Here is a 19,061-nt window from a genome sequence, read left to right as displayed (position 1 = left end):
ATACATGGATTAAAGCAAAATGAACTCAACTTTGTGTCCCACGAAAACGTGTCCCAACATTTGATCTGTGAAACGGTGTGAAAGGAGACTCCCACACAAAGTGCCGTTTCCTACACAACGTTCAACAGACTGCCAAGCAGGTGAAGAAATCACAGAATGAGGCTGAAACCTTTGCCTTTATGAAATATCCGAGACCATTAGGGTTTTGTGGATGATGCTTCTGAACACATTGCCAGTTTGACCACTTCAAATCTTAAAATAATAACTCTCAATGAGTCTGTAACGCTGTGCAACATGCTTCCATAAAAGACATGCTTCTATAGAATGCAAATGACTGAAATCAGTCGTGGCGACTGAGAACTTGAATCCATGCAGAAACTATTATTATTATATTTATTTTAGATTTTGTATGCTTTCTTTCAAGTGTAGTGAGACAGGAATCCAAGGGCTAGAGACAAGTTAAACATGGGAGACGGGACGGAGTCGGATTCAAACCCGAGTCCGGGCAGAGACGGAGACAACGCGAGCCAGGAGTCGGGAGTCACATTCGAACGTAGGTCCTCGTGCTCACAAATATTTGAGGTTCACCTGAACATTGCTTGGTTTGACAAGCATGGTGGTTTGTACATGGTTTGTACAGAGACCCAGAGAGAGAGAGAGAGAGAGAGAGAGAGAGAGAGCGAGTGAGCAAGAAATGAAGGGTGAACCCTACCTCTCTCAGAACTGTACTCCCGAATCCCCTGTACAAGCCTCCAACGCCCTGGAAAAGACAATGAGTATCACACACACACTCTAATACAGCTGAGCATTGAACAGTTCAATCTACACTGTGTCAATTTGACTCTGAGAGGAGTGTACCGTACAAATGTAACACAAATACAAAGACATTTCCATTCCTTGACATGAAAAGGTTGGAGATCCACTGCACTAGTGAATAGTGATCATGTTGCTCCTGTACTGTACCTCTGCTCTGAGACCCACTACACTGAGATTAAAATAGGGTGCCTTTTCCATCCCAACGACCTCTGCATCCACGGGATGCGCTAATGTACTACTGGTTTTTATTCTAGTTTATTTTGCTAGCTTAAGTTATAATAATCAGTTATTCTTCTGTTTTCTACATGAACATAACCACATTATAACCATATAAAATGGGAGTTAAATGCTGCAATTTGTAAAAAAAAATATGACTCCTAACATCGTTGACGTGGGACTCATGAAATGTCCCTGGGACTCATCTAAAAGACCATCCCTGCATCCCGGGACTCATTACATTGAAAACCTATTTACATCACTGAGTGATCATGTTGCTGCTGTACCGTACCTCTGCTCTGAGCGTAGACAGCAGCGTCTGGTAGGTGGTGGAGGTCGGAGAGGCCTGGGTCCTCTGCTTCACCACCTCCGTGGGAACCCGGATCAAACACGCCACCTGTCGAGGACAGACACAGACATGCGCGCATCGCAAATCATTACACCGCCTCCATGTTCCAGCGGCGTTTTCGTAAATCAACGCCCGACATGATCGTACTACAGCGTCACATGAAAGCAGGTATGAAATGCGGCTCGAAATGCGAGGCGTTGTGAGCCATTCATTTGTTCACTTTTTGTAGTGGTAGACATGGCAAGGCAAGGAGAGCAATTACTGTACAGGAAGCCAACAACAGGCCAACTAATGATGTCGGGAGTTAGCATGCCAGATAATGAGCCAGGACAGAGTGATGGTCACACAACCACGTACCGTACACACACACAGTCTTAATGGATTCAGCGCATGCACACACGCATGCACACACACACGCACGCACGCACGCACGCACGCACGCACGCACGCACGCACGCACGCACGCACACAGAAAAGACGTCAAACCCTAAAACCCTCCATATGTCAGCAAGAATATGGACTGCCAACAGCTCCCGAAGATGAACATGAATATTTATGGCTCATAACTCCCATCAGCCCCTAAAGGCGGATGGGTACATCTGACCACCTGGCTACTCCGTTTCCCATCTATACCCATTTATATATATCGTTGCTGTCGTGGCCCGAAAAAACCTCTCATCTACATTTTTACTTTTTAATTTTTTCCTTAAATGAATGCACTACTTGATCAAGCAACACGTTTTTTTTTAGCTTGTGGGTCTGTTACTTTTGAATTTGAATCGTGAAAAGGTAAGAGTGTTGGACATATGAGGTTTCCACCCGACACAGACGATTTATAACCACACCTGAGCGGAAATACTGCTGGGCGGAGAGCAATCTCAACAGAGAGAACGCACGCACGCACGCACGCACGCACACACGCACACACACACACACACGCACACACACACACATGCCAGCATGGCAGTGCCATCATCTTCACCCCATAACTGGGAGGCTGGTCTGGATGGGGTGGCAGCAGGTGTGTGTGTGATGAGGGACAGGTCATGATGATGATGAAGAGTGCCCTCTCACCTGACACCCCAAAACAAAATACAGTAGCAAAGATGGTTGCATACAGACGTGTACAATGAGCTTGTAGACGGCGATCTTTCGTATTTCCGTCGATTCGTGATAAATATTTGTAAAAATATGGGTCTCGATTAGTAAGAAATCCATAGCATAATCACCACCTAGAATGTAATAGATAGATAGTTGGAGCCCTTTGCCACACCACTATCAGTACGTACTGACTAACTGTGAGAGGTGGAAACCTGTAGGGCTCTGCAGCCATCACATCAGCAGCTCATCTACTGTATATAGGCTGTGTGAATGTCCCTTTTAACCCATTTTGAGATCAGATTCTAAAAATGTCTTCTACATCCTGACAGTTTTCTGAAAAAGCTATGTTTCTATGTCAGTCGTTCTTCGACTTTTCAAAAATAGCAGATCTACAAGCTCGTAGCACGCCACTCGGTGGCGCGCTATGAGCTTGTAGATCTGCTATTTTTCAATAGCTAAAGCATAACATAATGCTAACACCAAAAGGGGTTCCCGCCAAAAATGGGTTAAACAGATCAGAATGGGAGGGGGGTTAAGGTCAAGGCATATAGTGTCGGAAGGAGTGTTGTTAACAAACTGCTGCTAATGGATTCTGCGCTGTATATGAAGGGTAAAGAAAATGCAGATTGACCATTAGTTCATTCGCGGTGAGGGTTGTTGTTGTAGCTGCCTGCCTGCCAGCCTGCCAGCCTGCGCTTAACAACTCTATACATTGTGAAAGTCACTGTATCGAGCCGGCAAGGATTGGATTAGCACAGGCGTGCACGTTTCAACTTCAAACGGCTGACCCATTCAGCGGACAAAACATCCACGCTCATCAAAGTGATTCCGCCGCGTCCCTCCTTCAAGAACAAAAGGTCTTTAAATGAGTGTCTAAGGAGAATGTCATTCCCATTAGTATTCCAGGTGAAATATCCCCATCACTCTTTGGAGCCGTCTTCCAAACCGCGGTGCAACAGTGCCACCAAGTGGGCAGAACGGCCATCTGCACGTCGTCCCCGCCTCCCTCCTCCTCGCCATATATACACTCCCACCCAGTCCCCACCACCCCTCATCTGGGCAGGATCCATTTCAAAACATCTCATTTGCTCTCCCTTTGGCCGAGTCACTGTTTATAATACATTGTACATCATGTTTCAGCCCCGACTCTATTCTCCAAAGGACTGCGAATAAGATGGCTAAATAGAAAGAAAGTGGCTATGACAAGTAATTACTGGTGTAATTGGATGGGGAGCCTGGAGTTAAGAGGGCCCTCTCCTCTCTCTCTCTCTCTCGTCACCTCAGAGGACAGGCCAGAATGTAGCAGAGAATCATTACACCAAATAAATTAGGGATATTGTTTATTTGGGGGGTGGGGGGGAGGAGGGGTAATTTGACACACTGAGGGAGGGCGATGCGAGCGAATAGAAGATAACAATCTCTTGCCTCAGAGCTCTGAAGCCAATAGAAGGGGGGAGGGGGGGTGGGTGTCAGTGATATCGAGTCAGGGTGTTAAAAAGCTTGAGAGGCCCTCGAAGGTTTGGATTAATATGGCTTTTATGGCTTGTGAAGGGATATAGAAGTGGCGAGTCGTCTTGTTTTTTTGTTTTTTTTGTGCCTCAACTTTATGTTTAGAGGTTTTGTTGGTTGGAAGCAGGAGGATCTGTCAGGATGACAGATGTCTGTCTTCTTTGCCTATAGTGCCCATTTGGTCTCGTCCGGCTTCCTCGGTGTCATCCTCGCGCCTTGTAAACCTGCGATAAACTTGTTGACGGTCTTTTACGCCCACCCCTGCCGCCATTCATCTTTATTTACAAGCTATGCAGTCGTCAAGCGGCCTTAACGAGGGAGGCCGCCTGCGGTTTGGAGTTTGCACGCTTCCCTCCGTCGCGCCTTGCTAAATCCAAATGACCAAACCGTGTTTTAAATTTCCCATGGCTGGCCGGTAAACAACAAGGTAAGAGGCAGTGGGCTCTCAATCATGGGCTTACTTCATGGTTGCGGAATGGGAAATTAACAGAGACTCGCGGCACATTATCGGCGTGGCCGCCGGCAAATCAATCTGAGGCTAGTGGAGTCATTACCTCCCACTGTCCTCCCTTCCCTCAGCCCATCGCTCTTCTCCAGCTACTGGGCAGCAGGCCACGCTGGTCAGTCAATCACCGGGGCGTTATCATCAGACAGCACCAAAGTGCAACAGGTGAAAGAACATCGCTGTGTGTGTGTGTGTGTGTGTTTCGCTTGCAGACACTATCCCCTAATTAGTTATTTGGCTCAGAGTCTGACTGACATGTACTGCCATTGACTACCCATATTAACTGCAGTGATGGAAGAGTACGCACGTGTTTCTGTTTCATTTAAGTAAAAGTAGCAATACTGCAATGTAGATATACACTGTTACAAGTAGAAGTCCCATATTTGATGCAGATACAAAGATTATCGGCATCAAAACATACTTACTTAAAGTAGGCTATACCATTTCACAGGTTCAGTGTAAAATGATATTTTGAAAACAGCTGATCTACAAGCTCACAAAATGGCCAGAATATAGGGCTGAAGTGGTTAGTGTGTTTTGTAATAATTATCAAAATCTACATCTACTACTGAGTAAATGTACTTGGTTACTTTACACCAGTGAGAACTGAGAATCTATCGGCCAATGTGTTTACAGAAGAAGAGCCGAGGCTGCCACCATATGTTGAAGCTGCAGGCTAGACCGCTGACAGAAGTGTCTAATTTGTGTTCTGAACTGGAGGCCATTATGAGGCAGAAGAATGCCAGTGCTCAAACAATAGGCAAATCATATATAATTTGGGACTGTGCCATGCCTTTGGCAAAAGGAGTAATTTTTGCTGCATTCAAAACACGGAAATGTTTCAACATAAAAGGGCCATATTATCAACATGGTTTTATCTATATTCTATCCTATTCCCAAGTATAGATGTACCGAATACAGATACCATTTTCCCTTCCCCATATCTTGCGTAAGACAGTGGTTCTCAAAGTGGGGATCAGGGACTCTGCGTTCCTTGAGAGGGTTCCAAATGGACCCTTATGGGTCTGTAACGCGTAACGCGTTCTTATCGATCTTTATCTTCCTTACTAGCGCTTTTGCCACAATTCCTAAACCTAACCATAACCCTATAACCCTATAACCCTAAACTTATCCCAAACCTCAGTAAACCTGTGCCTAAACCTAACCTTAACCCCATAACCTCAGTAAAACTATGCCTAAACCTAACCTTAACCTCAGTAAAACAATGCCTTCCAGGAAGCCATTCAAGCCAATCAGATAAGGCAGGTCTATCCAGATCCATTCATAATCGTTAGTAAAATAAAAGCATCCCATCCTATATTGACATTGCCTAGTGGGTGGGTGGACATCAAACATAACATGCAGACCTGCGAGGCACACCATTGCTCCACCCCCTCTGTGTTCCTATTGGCTGGGCTTTAAAAAGGGATATCTCACCTTCAAATAAAATAAACATTTAAAAATATATATATAAATAAATGGAATAAGTCATGGACAAATTAGGACATTAGAATGTCCTAATGTCATTATTAGGGGTGTAACAATACATTTTAACAGCGATACGATACGTATCACAATACATACAATATTGGTTCATTATGGCAGGCGATCTGATACGATTCAATGATTTGAAATCGATACAGTAACTATTTAAAAAATGAAATACATTGACATTATTTTAAACTAAATCCCCTCTTTTTTATCTTCTATACAGATTACAGATTATTTGCACTGCAAACCGAACGATACATAATCAATGTTGCCGTTTTCATTTCGATATACTTAGATTCATGAAATTAAACTTTTCGATGCAGTTACTATATCGTTACACCCCTAGTTATTATTAGTAATATCTGTGAAATATACCCCTCCAAGGCCAAGGAACAGGTTTTTTCTTTGAGCATTTGGGAGGATCCACCGATTGGCTTCACACACACAATCTTGAAATTGAAAACAACCCAGCCGGGCAGCAGGGAGGAGGGACAGTGCAATGTTGTCTTGGCAAAGCTTGAACAGAGTGTCTTTATAAGTCGTGTCAAATGTAGCAAAGTATGTGGCAAAGCCAATTTCACCCCGACCCGGCTCTGATCACAGAGCTCCATTCTGAAGCCAGAAGGCATGGAGGAGATGCCAAGAAAGTCAAGCGAGGACGGAGGACAAAAGTGGGAAAAAAAACAGGCAAGAGGAGGAAAGACGCGAAGAGGCAAGAATACTGTACGTCTCGCACTTCCAAACCAGCGGCCGATAAATCACAAAGTGTGGTGTTGTTTGGGGGTGGGGGGGGGGGGGGGAGGGGGGCGATGCATGGATTATTCCGCCGTGCCAAGTTAAGTGGCTGCCAGTTTCGCACGGCCCCCCTCCCTCCCATCTTGCCATGTCACACTGTATTTGCCACAACATGCTCCCACAGATGGGTGTGTGTGTGTGTGAGGGGAGGGGAGGGGGGGGGGGGGGGGGGGGCTTTACAGATGCGACGGAGAAGCCCCGCCGCCTGGCCTTGACAAATGAGCTTTCAGGGCAGACGTCAGGCGAATGGGAATGAAGATAAATCTGATCTAATGGCTGGATAACAGCCGGCTAGAACCTGACAGACGCCATCAGCTTACACATTCTTTATGGGAGCGTCCCGATGGCCACAGACAGACACACACACACACACACACACACACACACACACACACACACACACACACACACACACACACACGGATGCTGCCAGCCAAAGGAGGCATTTCTCCTACTTCTCTGGCTCCGCTGATTTTGTGACATCCGATCTGTTTCTGTCTCTGGATTTGCCTTCCAGCGTTGCGACAAACAGCGATTAGCCAACAATCCCCCCAGCTGAAATGTGCCGTTATCAATTAGCTTAGAGTACATCAGTTTGGTGATCTGACATTTGTAGCAACAGCCGTCCTGACGGAGCAGCAAGTCTGTGCAGTGCACTGTATTTTTGTGTCCCCTCTCAAATCAAAGACACAAACAGATATTCAGAAATGGATTAAGAAAAAGTTAATTACTACTACCAATTATTTTACATTCGTTCAGCCTGCCCCTCCATGATCAGATGAAGTCAAGACTCGAGTTCTATTTTCCATAACGTCTCATCTCATCATGTTTTGAGTGAGTCGGTGTGTGAATGGGTAATTAACCCATTTAGGCCTGACGTCGAAATAAAAAAAGGTCTTCTAAATTTTGACAGTTTTCTGAAATACCTCATGTTTCTGTATCAGTGGTGCTCAATATTTCAGTGAAGGACTCCAAAAATGATATGTAATTGGCCACCGACCCCCATCTGAAAATATGTTATTCCAGGAACCCCTCAGAAGCAAAGATTTGAGTTAAAAACGTTGGCTCTGAAAGATATTCAAAAATAGCAGACCTACAAGCTCGTAGCGCGCCACTCGGTGGCGCGCTATGAGCTTGTAGATCTGTTATTCTTCAATAGCTAAATTATAACATAATGTTACCCAAAAGGGGTTCTCGCCCAGAATGGGTTAATTGTAATGCACATTGTAAAGCACTTTGGATGAAAGCATTATATTATACAAAATATACCATTTATATGAACCCTCGACCAGTGGTTCCCAAACGGTTTAGCATAAGACCCAAAAGAGAAATCAGATGAATATAGCACTACTACTGAAAATAGCAGATCTGAAAGTGACGGTTCTTAAACATCTGTTTATTAATTTAGGCGATTTCTTTGATTATTTTTTATTTTATTCATTACATTTCTTTTTTTAAATGTTTTAATTTGTTTTCAACTCAAGAAAATGTGATTCTTCAGTGGCAATCTTTAGAAAATCTTTTAAAATAACTAATGAGATAATTTAGCGAACAAAAAAAAAAACAATAGGGAATATTCTCTTGCGACCGCAACCCACAAATGGGTTCCCTGAACCACTGTTTGGGAAACGGTGCCCTCTAGAGGCTACGACTCCCGTTGACATTAGCATAAACTAAAGGACTCTGGCTGAGATGTGCATCGTGTATGTTTAGTGCCAAGTGGACTGCATCGTCCACGATGGGAGGGGAGTAGCAGTTTCAGACTGGTTTAGTTGTTACTGCAACAGAGAGGCCACCGTTTGCAAAGCAAAGATCAATGGATTTCCCTGGGGACATGGTGGTGGGGGAGGGGTGTAGACTAGAGCCAGATCAATACTGTACATCATTGCCATCGGGCCTAAAGAATAGCAGATGTACAACCTCGAAACGAGGCATGAAGCGACCCGTTTTGAGCTCGTCGATCCGAGTCTTCTGAGAGATCCACACGATTCCATTATTTTATTATGTATTGCGATCTGGTTTCCCTATTTTTGGGCATGTCATTGTAGGTGGGGGAAAAGAAATCCAACAATTTTCAAAACTTGAAGTACAGTATAGTCCTGAGGTGGTCTTAAAACCTCTTTAATCCAGGAAAGCATCCTTGTAATTTTAGACGTCTTTCAGAAAATCACACCCGTGTGAACTGAGTGGTGCAAGGTCTTATATAGTCTGATCAGCTATGACAGTGACGTCACACACTAAACATGGCAACCATGCTCACCTTTGCACGGACACGTACACAGATACACAAACATAGATACAGACAAAGCTGGTTGTTGGAGTGGTTTGCACCACTCAAAAAACGGTTAGGATTTAGAAGGCGTTTTGAGGGTGAGAGGGATCTCGGTGGTATGCGCCACGGTTAATTTAGCTGCCAATGATGGCTGCACTGGTCAGGCAGCTTAGCGTCTTTCAGTTAACAAATACCAAGCCATCCCCATATACCGCACGTCATCCACTCATGGATGGAGCGGTTTGAAACAGAAATTCAGAAAGTGGTGAGATTATCCTGAGTATATAACATCATGGGACCCTCGTCGGCCCGCCGTCCGCCGAGGCAGAACGCGGAGTGAGCTAAACGGGAGGTCGAGGGAAATGCACCTTCGCCTCGCCGCGATTATTTCAAATGACTTACCCAGGTAGCGAGGAAAGCGGATGGTGTGTGTATGCCGATTGCATCACGGGATACGTGGTTGTTTAGGCCTCGTGTGTGCAACTGGGGGCAGTCGCGAGGTCAGCCTTTTTATGGCTAAGCCCAAAGATTACTGGGCTTTGAACAAGACATAACCACCAGGCCCCGGATGCAGAGGGATACCGGCTCTGCTCTCCTCAGCTCCGCTCGGATGCTTCCTCCCTTTGATGTGCTCAAATCCCTGCGACAGGGTGAAAAGCAGCCTCGACCTCTGTCTCACCTCTCTCACAGTTAGTCATTCGAGAGCGGACCCCAGGTAGTTATGGGAGACGCCTATTTTTTGTTTTGCAGCAGCAGCTGCATTGGTGATTCTAATGATAGGTCACATTTTGAATTATAGTGTCCTGCACTACAAGATGCCCAGCCCGCACAGGCTTCAAGACACTCACAACATTAGCATACAGATACACCACAAACAGAACACAAACAGAATTATTGTCCAAGGCTTTGAGTTACGGATACATCGTTCTAATTTCAACGCAGCTGCCATGCCTTGACTTCTCTATGAATTTTCCTAAAACAAAAACTACCTTAGTGAACAGCCAACTTAAAGACTTTTTTTTGTCGCATCCCGAGTGTGAAATTGATAGAAAATAAGCCATTTAACATTCACACATCCAAAACAAATCTGGGTTATTATCCTGGATTTGTTCACATAAACAAAACTTCTAACGATTCATTACAAGTGAGACTGAAACAATAATGCCAGATGAGACAAAACACAACCTCAGAGTCATCACACAGTCCAATTTAATTAGTTTCTATCCAACGTGGTCCACCGTAGTAGTAGTAGTAGTACCCTCTAATCCCCTGCAAGCTAAAACGCAGAGACGTGGCAAGGTGGCATGCTCAAAAACACAACGGCACACCCACACGGGAGCGGGCCATTTCATAAACATGTACAACTTGTAAAATGACCAATTCGAAAAGTCATGAATACTAAAAACCCACTATTTTGCAGCAAGCTGAGGTGGTATATAGCAGGACTCAGGAGGGGGGGTCATCCCTCCTTCCGTGCATCCTTCCTCCAACCATTCCTCCCTCCCTCCCTCCCCGCTACCCACTCTCCCATGCCAATAGGAACACCCATAGTCCACACGAGGTCTCGGATTCCTTTGGGCTAACTGCAGGCAAGTGCAGGGAGGAGGGGGGGGGGGGGGGGGTGACCGGCTTGAGGAAATTGTACCACTCCTCGTTTGCTTTCAAGTCCCCAAATTCCATGCACAAAATTGGTGAAGTCTGGGGCCCTGAGCTGGGAAAACAGCTAAGTCAATAGGCAGCAATGAATTCTTATTTACCCAGCTGGAGGGGGAGGGGGATAATGGGACAAGACAGAAGAAGAAGAAGGCCCCTGAAGTCACCCAGCTGGGACAGCAGGGCCAGTGGCCAAAACCACATTCTACTTCCTCCCTCCCTCCGTCTGTCTGTCTGTCTGTCTGTCTGTCTGTCTGTCTGTCTGTCTGGTCGCTCCTCACATAGCTTTCTGCTGGATTCACAGGGCTAATCACAGACCAACAAAGACTGGCAAGTGTCTAAAACAGTGGTTTCATGTCAAAATGATATGAATTTGGCTGCGGACAGACCCACATAAACTCATAAAATACCCTAAATGATTGTTAAATCATTGTTAAAATGATTGTGACGCTATTTAAACCTATTTGAGTTCTCAGACTCAAACCTTTTCAGATTTTCACGTCAAGAACCCCCAAATTGATTTGTGAACATATTATGGTCTATCAAGAAAGAATGCATTGAAGAATTAACAAAAGTATAGTTAAGATAGTTAAGGAGTGGAGGTAGAGAGACAGAGAGAGAGAGAGAGAGAGAGAGAAGAGAGCGAGAGGGGGGGAGAGAGACAGAGAGAGAGATTTTGGCCTTACGGTTTCTCCCAGGGAGGCGGCCAGCATGTGAGTGACAGGTGCCATGTGGGGCGGGGCCAGCGGCCCGGCGTCTCTGAGCAGGGACTTGATGCATTCATAGGTGACGAAGAACGCAGCGGCTGAAACCAAGCAGAACCGCAGCCGTTAAAGGCCCATTAGTCAACCTGCATACAGCAATTAATATCTCTCACTGCCGCTGACAGGAGAGACGCAGAGGAGGTGAGTGACTGTGAAAGTGTGTGCGTGTGCGACTGTGCGTGTGCATGTGTGTGAGAGAGACTAGGAAAGTTGTGCGTGTCCCACACAAAGAGAAAGTCCTGACTCTCCAGCTAGTAAAACAAAAGGAGGAGTGCAGCCAGCAACAAACGTTGAATTCATTAGCAAACTGCAGCAAAAGCTGCATTACTCCGTTCAAGGACTGGGGCATTTAAGCTCAGCCTTTCTCCGACTCTCCGGTGATATACAGTATATAATACTGTACACATCATACAAATTTAATTTCTCGACACTGATAGCAATCATCAAAAATACAAGATACACACCTTTCAGATATCAGTATTTACTATGATAACTGCAATCTTGCATTGTTAAAGGACGACTTCACCACTTTTCAACCTATCTTCATATAATAGGTCCTCACTAATAATCATGATAAAATAGCACAATTTATTTCTACTCAGTCTGTGTCTCATAAGAGGGCTGTGGGCAGTTCAGAAACCCGTCCACCAGTGACATCATCATTAGGCAGATTTTTTTTAAACAAGATTTTTTACAAAAATGTTTAGATTTTCATTATCATGAGAACGATGACTTCCATTTTCGCATTGCAACTTTTCAGGACTAGAAAGCCTGCAGTTTCTATTAGCTTGTATTCCCCATTGATGATGTCACTGGTGGACGGGTTTCTGAACTGCCCACAGCCCTCCTATGAGACACAGACCGAGTAGAAAAAAATTGCACCATTTTTTCATGATTATTAGTGAGGACCTATTATATGAATATAGGTTGAAAAGTGGTGAAGTGGTCCTTTAAGTTGAGTATTTTTCTTCCCCTTATTTTAAAAGAAAAATGACAAAATGCAAGTTATCCCCATTTCCTCATGCTACATCCATCAACATGAATATGCCTGTCAAAAAGCTAGCGACACAAAAGCCAATGGATGATCTAATAAGATATATTGTCTCTGTCAGCTGAAAACCTCATACTGTCCAAAACTGTTACTTTTCAGGATAAAAAAAACAGCAAAAGTTGCAGATCTACAAGCTCGATAAGCTTCGCTTAAAACCACTTTTGATGCTTTTGTGTGAGGCTGCCTGTATAGTATGATCAAGCAGGGCGTTAATTCACAACACAAACAACAAAACACAACAAGTTATAGTATGGAGATGAGAGGTTTCTGCCCGACAGCGCTCGGAGGCACCCCATAAATAATTAATATGAACAGTAGCAGCTCTGTGGACACAATGACATCCTCCGGAGGATTTACGACTCTGGCTCATTTTTCACTTTGAAAATGTTCACACTTCACACCACAGTGACTTTTTTAAGTTTAAAGAATAAAACTGCTCGCTGGATCCCACAAACAAAGTCAATTACAGACGGTCTCCAAGTTCCTTATTAATAACTGTTGGCACAACTGCAGTGAAACTAAACACAATAGTATAGTATGCTAATGCAGCTAAATGCCTCAGCTAGAAAAGTGCAGATCTCCGCCAGACCGGGTTGCCTATACCCAGGGCTGTGACAGTCGCGGGATGCGGCAGTCAAGACACGAGGAAGCTGCGGGGGGTAAATACATTTTATACGACAGGCGGTGCAACTTATCCTATGGGCTGGAAAGAAAGCGCTTTTGGTGGTGGGCTAGAAATTATTAATTAAATTGGTTCATAATTCATATTAAATCAAATGGTTCACTAATAGCTAATCATGATGATACATCGTTAGTGATTAAGCATCTTAAGTCATAATAAGCACAGCTTGAGTGAACTACAGTCCATTGCATGGGCATTGAGAGGTGGTAAATAATGCAGTCAGGAATCAGGATTCCAGTCCACAGGGAGGCGTACTGGATAGTGCAGTGGTTCTCCACCTTTTCAGGCCGTGACCCTGAAAATAATCACTTTTGAACTGGTGACGCCCCCTGATAAGCACTTGGAGAGTAGGAGTTGAGGTATTCAATTTAGTTTGACTTGGTTCTACAGATAAATATTGGCCAATGGTTGACCAGTTTTTATAGCATCTTCTGTTGATTACTTAAAAGTCTTAACAGTCTTTAAATTGTCACTTTGCTGTCATCTGGGGACGCCCAAAAAGCATCTGACCCACAATACAATTACACACCCATGGCAAAGACATTATAGAACTAGAACTGCACTCTGTCGAGTGCCTACTTGCTTGTTGCACACAAGTAGGCCATAAATGGCCTACTAGTGCGCAAGCAGAGCGCGCAAGTACTATATGTCGACCAGTGTCGGGTGGATTAAAGGAAATGCCTCTATGTATATGTAATGTATGTAAGTTGATTAGCGGTATACTGTGGTTACTTTGCGTATGCCCCGTTTGATGCGTATGTATCGTAGCAGCATATGACGTCAGGGTATAACTGGTACAACTAGCTCTCAATGATGACGTAATAAAGATGTGGATTAAAGGACCCAATGCCAGGGTGTAATTGGTTTTCGATGGTGACGTAATGACGATATGTTTTAGTGTCGGGAGGATTAAAGGTAATGCCCCTATGTATACATGTATGTAATCTGACACCACTGCCATATCAATCATCATCAAATCAGTCATTGCGTCATACGCTGGCACGGCGCATACACATCAAACGGCGACATACGTGGACGAAAACTATTACTTGCACGCTCTGCTTGCGCAAGTAACAAGAGGAAAAAACCCTCAAATATTTGGAATCACCACTAGATGCCACAGCGGTAGCGCTGCCGCCATCACTTCAAGATTGCGGCAATGCTTTCTAGTTTCTATGCAACACCTCAAACATGCACGTAAACATGCACGGTCGCGTGCACATGCATACTGCATACATGCATACGCACACATGCACCCTGACATTCTGAATGAATATGTTACTAATTTCAGCTTTGATCCATTCATAAATGATAAATAAATGAGTCAATCAATATATGAGAGTAGAATATGATTAATGTTAATGTTTGGTACAGCATGACTTTTTAATGTTTTTTAAAGTAACCGGAAGTTACGTCATTCCTCCAATATGGCGGAGGCACTGGGCGCTGGTTGTTACTATGGGGGTTAATGGGAGTTTCACCTCTTGTTCTAGAATCTCTTTGCCCATACACTGACACCACGGCGCGTAATCAGCGCCTCAAACTGTGACTCCGCCCACCCCCGGGGGAAGTTGTGATTTGCGCTTGTTCACTGCAATGCAATTTGCGGCATTTTCAAAACAATATTGAGCAGAGTAGCGATTATCAAACGTAACAAGGCACGCTACCTCCGCAAGTTAGATAGCATCGGCATAGATGTTTGTCCGTATGTGATTAAGGATTGGACCAAGTTGCATTGGCAGCCATAGAAAATTCTTACCCCAGGCTAAAACCGGATGTGACGTTTTTGGGCGTTCCTGTCTAGCGTGGTGTCAGTGTATGGTACCCTCATTCCCATGGGTAGAAGGAAGTTTCATGTGTTTGTTTTTCAGGAAGTGAACATTTTCTAGTGTAGTGCAGTGTGGTATCCTACAGTAAAGCAAGTATCCTACAGTAAATTGTGTATGGCTCCCCCTGCTGGGAAAGTTCATGTGTCAAGTTTGTGAATCATTATCCACGTTAGTCTAGTTTGTCAAATTGCCACTGTGTACACACAGAGGAAGTCGGTCTTGCCCGAAATGTCAATGTGACATTACATTTTTAGAAGGATGCAAATTTGTGAGTTTATGGTCAAAACCACGGAGAGCTCCCTAGATTAGGAGATACGAGCCTTTCTTTCTGAGCGGTAAACAGGGAAGTAAACAGCAGCGCGCATGCGCGAACAGCAAGGAGTATGGTGCAGAAGGAGAGGCCAATCCCCCCCATTTTTTTATCAATGAAAATGCGCTAGGACGTGTGTACACGTTCTCGCAATCCATCGGTTGGATTAGCTAGGACGGCTCCACACGTCCTACGGTCTAAATGGGTTAAGGTCTTTCTTATAGATTACACAGCTGTAAGTACCAAACGATTGTGGTGCTGATAATAGAATACACCATTTTACACAAAGCTGATGATAGCTTACCATTCGGGAAGGAACCTATGGCAGCAGACGGGACACCGGCGTAGATTCCCCGGAAGCCTCCGGCCTTGTAGAAGCCCTGCTGGCTCTGCAGTCTGGTCTTAATGGTGTCCAGCGGAAACAGGGTCAGGTCTACACACATCCCCGCACAGCCCCCTGCCTGGTGGGACATGGAATCATCATCATTACACATCCCCACACAGCCCCCTGCCTGGTGGGACATGGAATCATCATCATTACACATACCCACACAGCCCCCTGCCTGGAACATGGAATCATCATCACACATCCCCACACAGCCCCCTGCCTGGTGGGACATGGAATCATCATCATCACACATCCCCACACAGCCCCCTGCCTGGTGGGACATGGAATCATCATCATCACACATCCCCACACAGCCCCCTGCCTGGTGGGACATGGAATCATCATCATTACACATACCCACACAGCCCCCTGCCTGGAACATGGAATCATCATCACACATCCCCACACAGCCCCCTGCCTGGTGGGACATGGAATCATCATCATCACACATCCCCACACAGCCCCCTGCCTGGTGGGACATGGAATCATCATCATCACACATACCCACACAGCCCCCTGCCTGGTGGGACCTGGAATCATCATCATCATCACACATACCCGAGGGACGCTAGCCCCTCCTATGCCCAGCTTTGTGTGTCTGTGTGTACCACGGAATGTGATGATTTGATTGGCTGAGCACGGAATGTGATGATATATGTATGTAAGAGCGCCTCTCACTGCACACAAGTGTGATTTTTTCCCCCTCCCCCTTACCGATTCTGATACCCATAACTTGCGTAGTGCCAGTCCGATACCAGAGTGTAATTTAAACAAATCTAGGACAGTGGTTCTCAAAGTGGGGGTCCAGGGACTATCTGGGCTCCTTGAGGGGGTTACAAATTGACCCTTAACACTCTGAGAAGCACTGATCTAGGAATACATTAAAATTACATTCATAATTGTTAAAGTGCAGCTTAAAGTTAGTAAACTAATAATTAGTGATGCACCGAATATTCGGCCGCAGAAAATATTCGGCAGAAAATGGCTAAAAATGCATTTTCGGCCTATTCGGTTTCGGCCCGAATAGGCAGAAAATATGTCACGAATAGTGTATGCAATTAATGCATTCAAAAGATCTGAATAAATGTTTTATGGACCCATAAGAGCGATGTTTATTTAAGTTAAGTTTTGCCATAACCATTTCTTTTGCCATAAATCAGGTACCTTTAGGTACGGCCATGACAGTAATGGTAGGAATATTAATCATATTCGGTTTTCAGCCAACTGTTTCCTATATTCGGTTTCGGCCAAGAATTTCCCTTTCGGTGCATCCCTATACTGTAAGGGCCCTATCTTGCCTTACCCCTTATCCCCAAACTCTTTTGCCATGTTTTACTATTTTGAAAAACCTTTTTAAAGTAGTTCACTTCAAATAGCCGATCTACAAGCTCACGACATGTCGATGTAGATCAGCAAGTGGAACCATTTCAAAATGTGTTTCAAAACAGTAAAATATGGCTAATAAGTTTATGGATAAGGGGTAATACGGCACACAAGATAGGGCCCTCCTACGAGTGTAGAATATAGTCATGTAACATCAACTGAAGAATTGAAAATATGACAGCAATTATGGAATATCATTATGTGATAAATAACGTGGCATCGGGATGGCACAGACTGCCATACCCGCGATAGCGATACCAGCATTTTACGGTATCGGCATCTTTTCCCCCGATACTAGTGTCCGTATTGAAACAACTCTACTACTATTCTGGGGGCGAACATTCAGCAGAAATTGCTGATATATACTGTATATACTGTATCCGCTTGTTGATGTGAAGAATAAGATGACTGCATTACTTAATTGACTCCAGGGCAATTCAGTTTAGCCAATGGAAATTAACAAAAAAATGCAGTTTAACACATTGTAGACCGGGAAAGAAAGATTTTAGTGTTGGCTGGCTATTAAAAAACAGCAAGCCTGACAAGTGTGAGAACTATTGACTTAGAAGGCATTCGTAGAATCGGTCTACGGTCAGTCGTGGATTAACTCATCTCCTGTAGCTTTTCGGTTTACATTCAGCACAAGCTCAGTATCTGAAATGCAGCTGGATTCATTGTACCGTTTTCATTGAGAATCAGATGACATTCCATTGGCTATTTCCATGGACTAAAATCCCAGTCCTAACACTAACTAAACGTCTAATCTTGTCTCTAATTCCCAGCGTCCCTCTATTTCAAACCCTAAACCCAATTAAGCTATGGCTATTAGTACAAGTAAAGTATAGACTATAGTAAAGGGGGTACTTATTCTGTAAACATTCATGCACACATAACACAGTTACAGCTTGCAATATTAAGTGCACAGACTACTGTGAAGTGTGAACACTAAAATTCTTTACTAGGACATTGGAATTAAATAACCTGAGGTGTCATTTTCGAGGGGAGCCTAATAGAAGTTAGAACAATGATAAAACATACACATTCAGACAAAATAGTTAAGACAAAAAACAAAACAAAACAACAACCACATCAACAACACACATCGAGTCCCCCTAGCGGTCCTTGAGGGGATTCCCCAAGCTAAATCATTGAAAGTTAAACCAAATGGACCAAACTGTCAGTGTACAAATGGAACCAAATGGAGCCCTAAGGGTACACTCAGAGTTAAATTAACACTGAGAATGTTACAGGTTCCATTTATGTTATCACATGGGGGTCTAAACTGATGAACATCATTGTGGTCATTAAACGAGCACACCATCCCCTTGCATATCTGTTAAAATGGGGCCAATAAAAATGTATACATTTTGGGGATCCTCGACATGAAAAGGTTTCTAAACACCTGCAGTACAGTACAGTACAGTATTAGGTGTGGAAAAACGACACAACAGAAAATAACATTACAGTTTAAGAGCTATTGTGGTCGGATAAAATATGACTATTTTGGTCGAAAGGATTCAAAAAGATAAAGCTGCAACATTACCAGCAGAGACGCAGTGAACCCTTGCCTGTCCATGTTGTGTCGTGTTGCTGTGTGTGCTCTCTGTCACTGTCAGTGCACTGTGTTGAGTGGAGCAAATCAAAACATGCCGTTCAAGGGCGCCGCCATCTTTACACAAAACACACACGCAGACACTTCCGCAGTGTGATCACGTGATCGCATGCATGCAGTGTGATTCGCTGGTTGGTTTTCTAAGAGACGGCACTTGGTTGGGTACGTACACTGTATTATGATAATATCACATATTTATATTGTGTTGATGAGTCTAGACTCTAGACTAGACGATTGCATAAATCACGAGTGGGTCAATTGATTGATTGATTGATTGATTGAAAATGGTATTAGTTTGTAGAATGGGTACAGTTCAATGAAAGTACAGGTCAATA

General features: G+C 44.2%; 1 protein-coding gene across 1 annotated transcript in view; it reads right to left on the bottom strand.

Moving 5' to 3' along the window:
* slc25a26 (solute carrier family 25 member 26) overlaps positions 1-18,783 on the bottom strand; it is a 95,366-nt gene extending 76,583 nt beyond the window's left edge. Inside the window, exons 1-5 of the mRNA XM_079510037.1 lie at positions 18,658-18,783; positions 15,648-15,804; positions 11,394-11,512; positions 1,325-1,429; positions 713-760 (exon numbers count right to left, since the gene is read on the bottom strand). Coding sequence (XP_079366163.1) covers positions 713-760; positions 1,325-1,429; positions 11,394-11,512; positions 15,648-15,804; positions 18,658-18,690 — 462 coding nt within the window. The 5' untranslated portion in view covers positions 18,691-18,783. The remainder of the gene's footprint in view (positions 1-712; positions 761-1,324; positions 1,430-11,393; positions 11,513-15,647; positions 15,805-18,657) is intronic.
* Between the last annotated feature and the right edge of the window lie 278 nt (positions 18,784-19,061).

This window comes from Electrona antarctica (assembly GCF_951216825.1).
Source record: "Electrona antarctica genome assembly, chromosome: 9".
Taxonomy (NCBI): domain Eukaryota; kingdom Metazoa; phylum Chordata; class Actinopteri; order Myctophiformes; family Myctophidae; genus Electrona; species Electrona antarctica.
The sequence above is the reverse complement of the archived record's forward strand: the minus strand, read 5'-3'. Positions and strand labels throughout refer to the sequence as shown.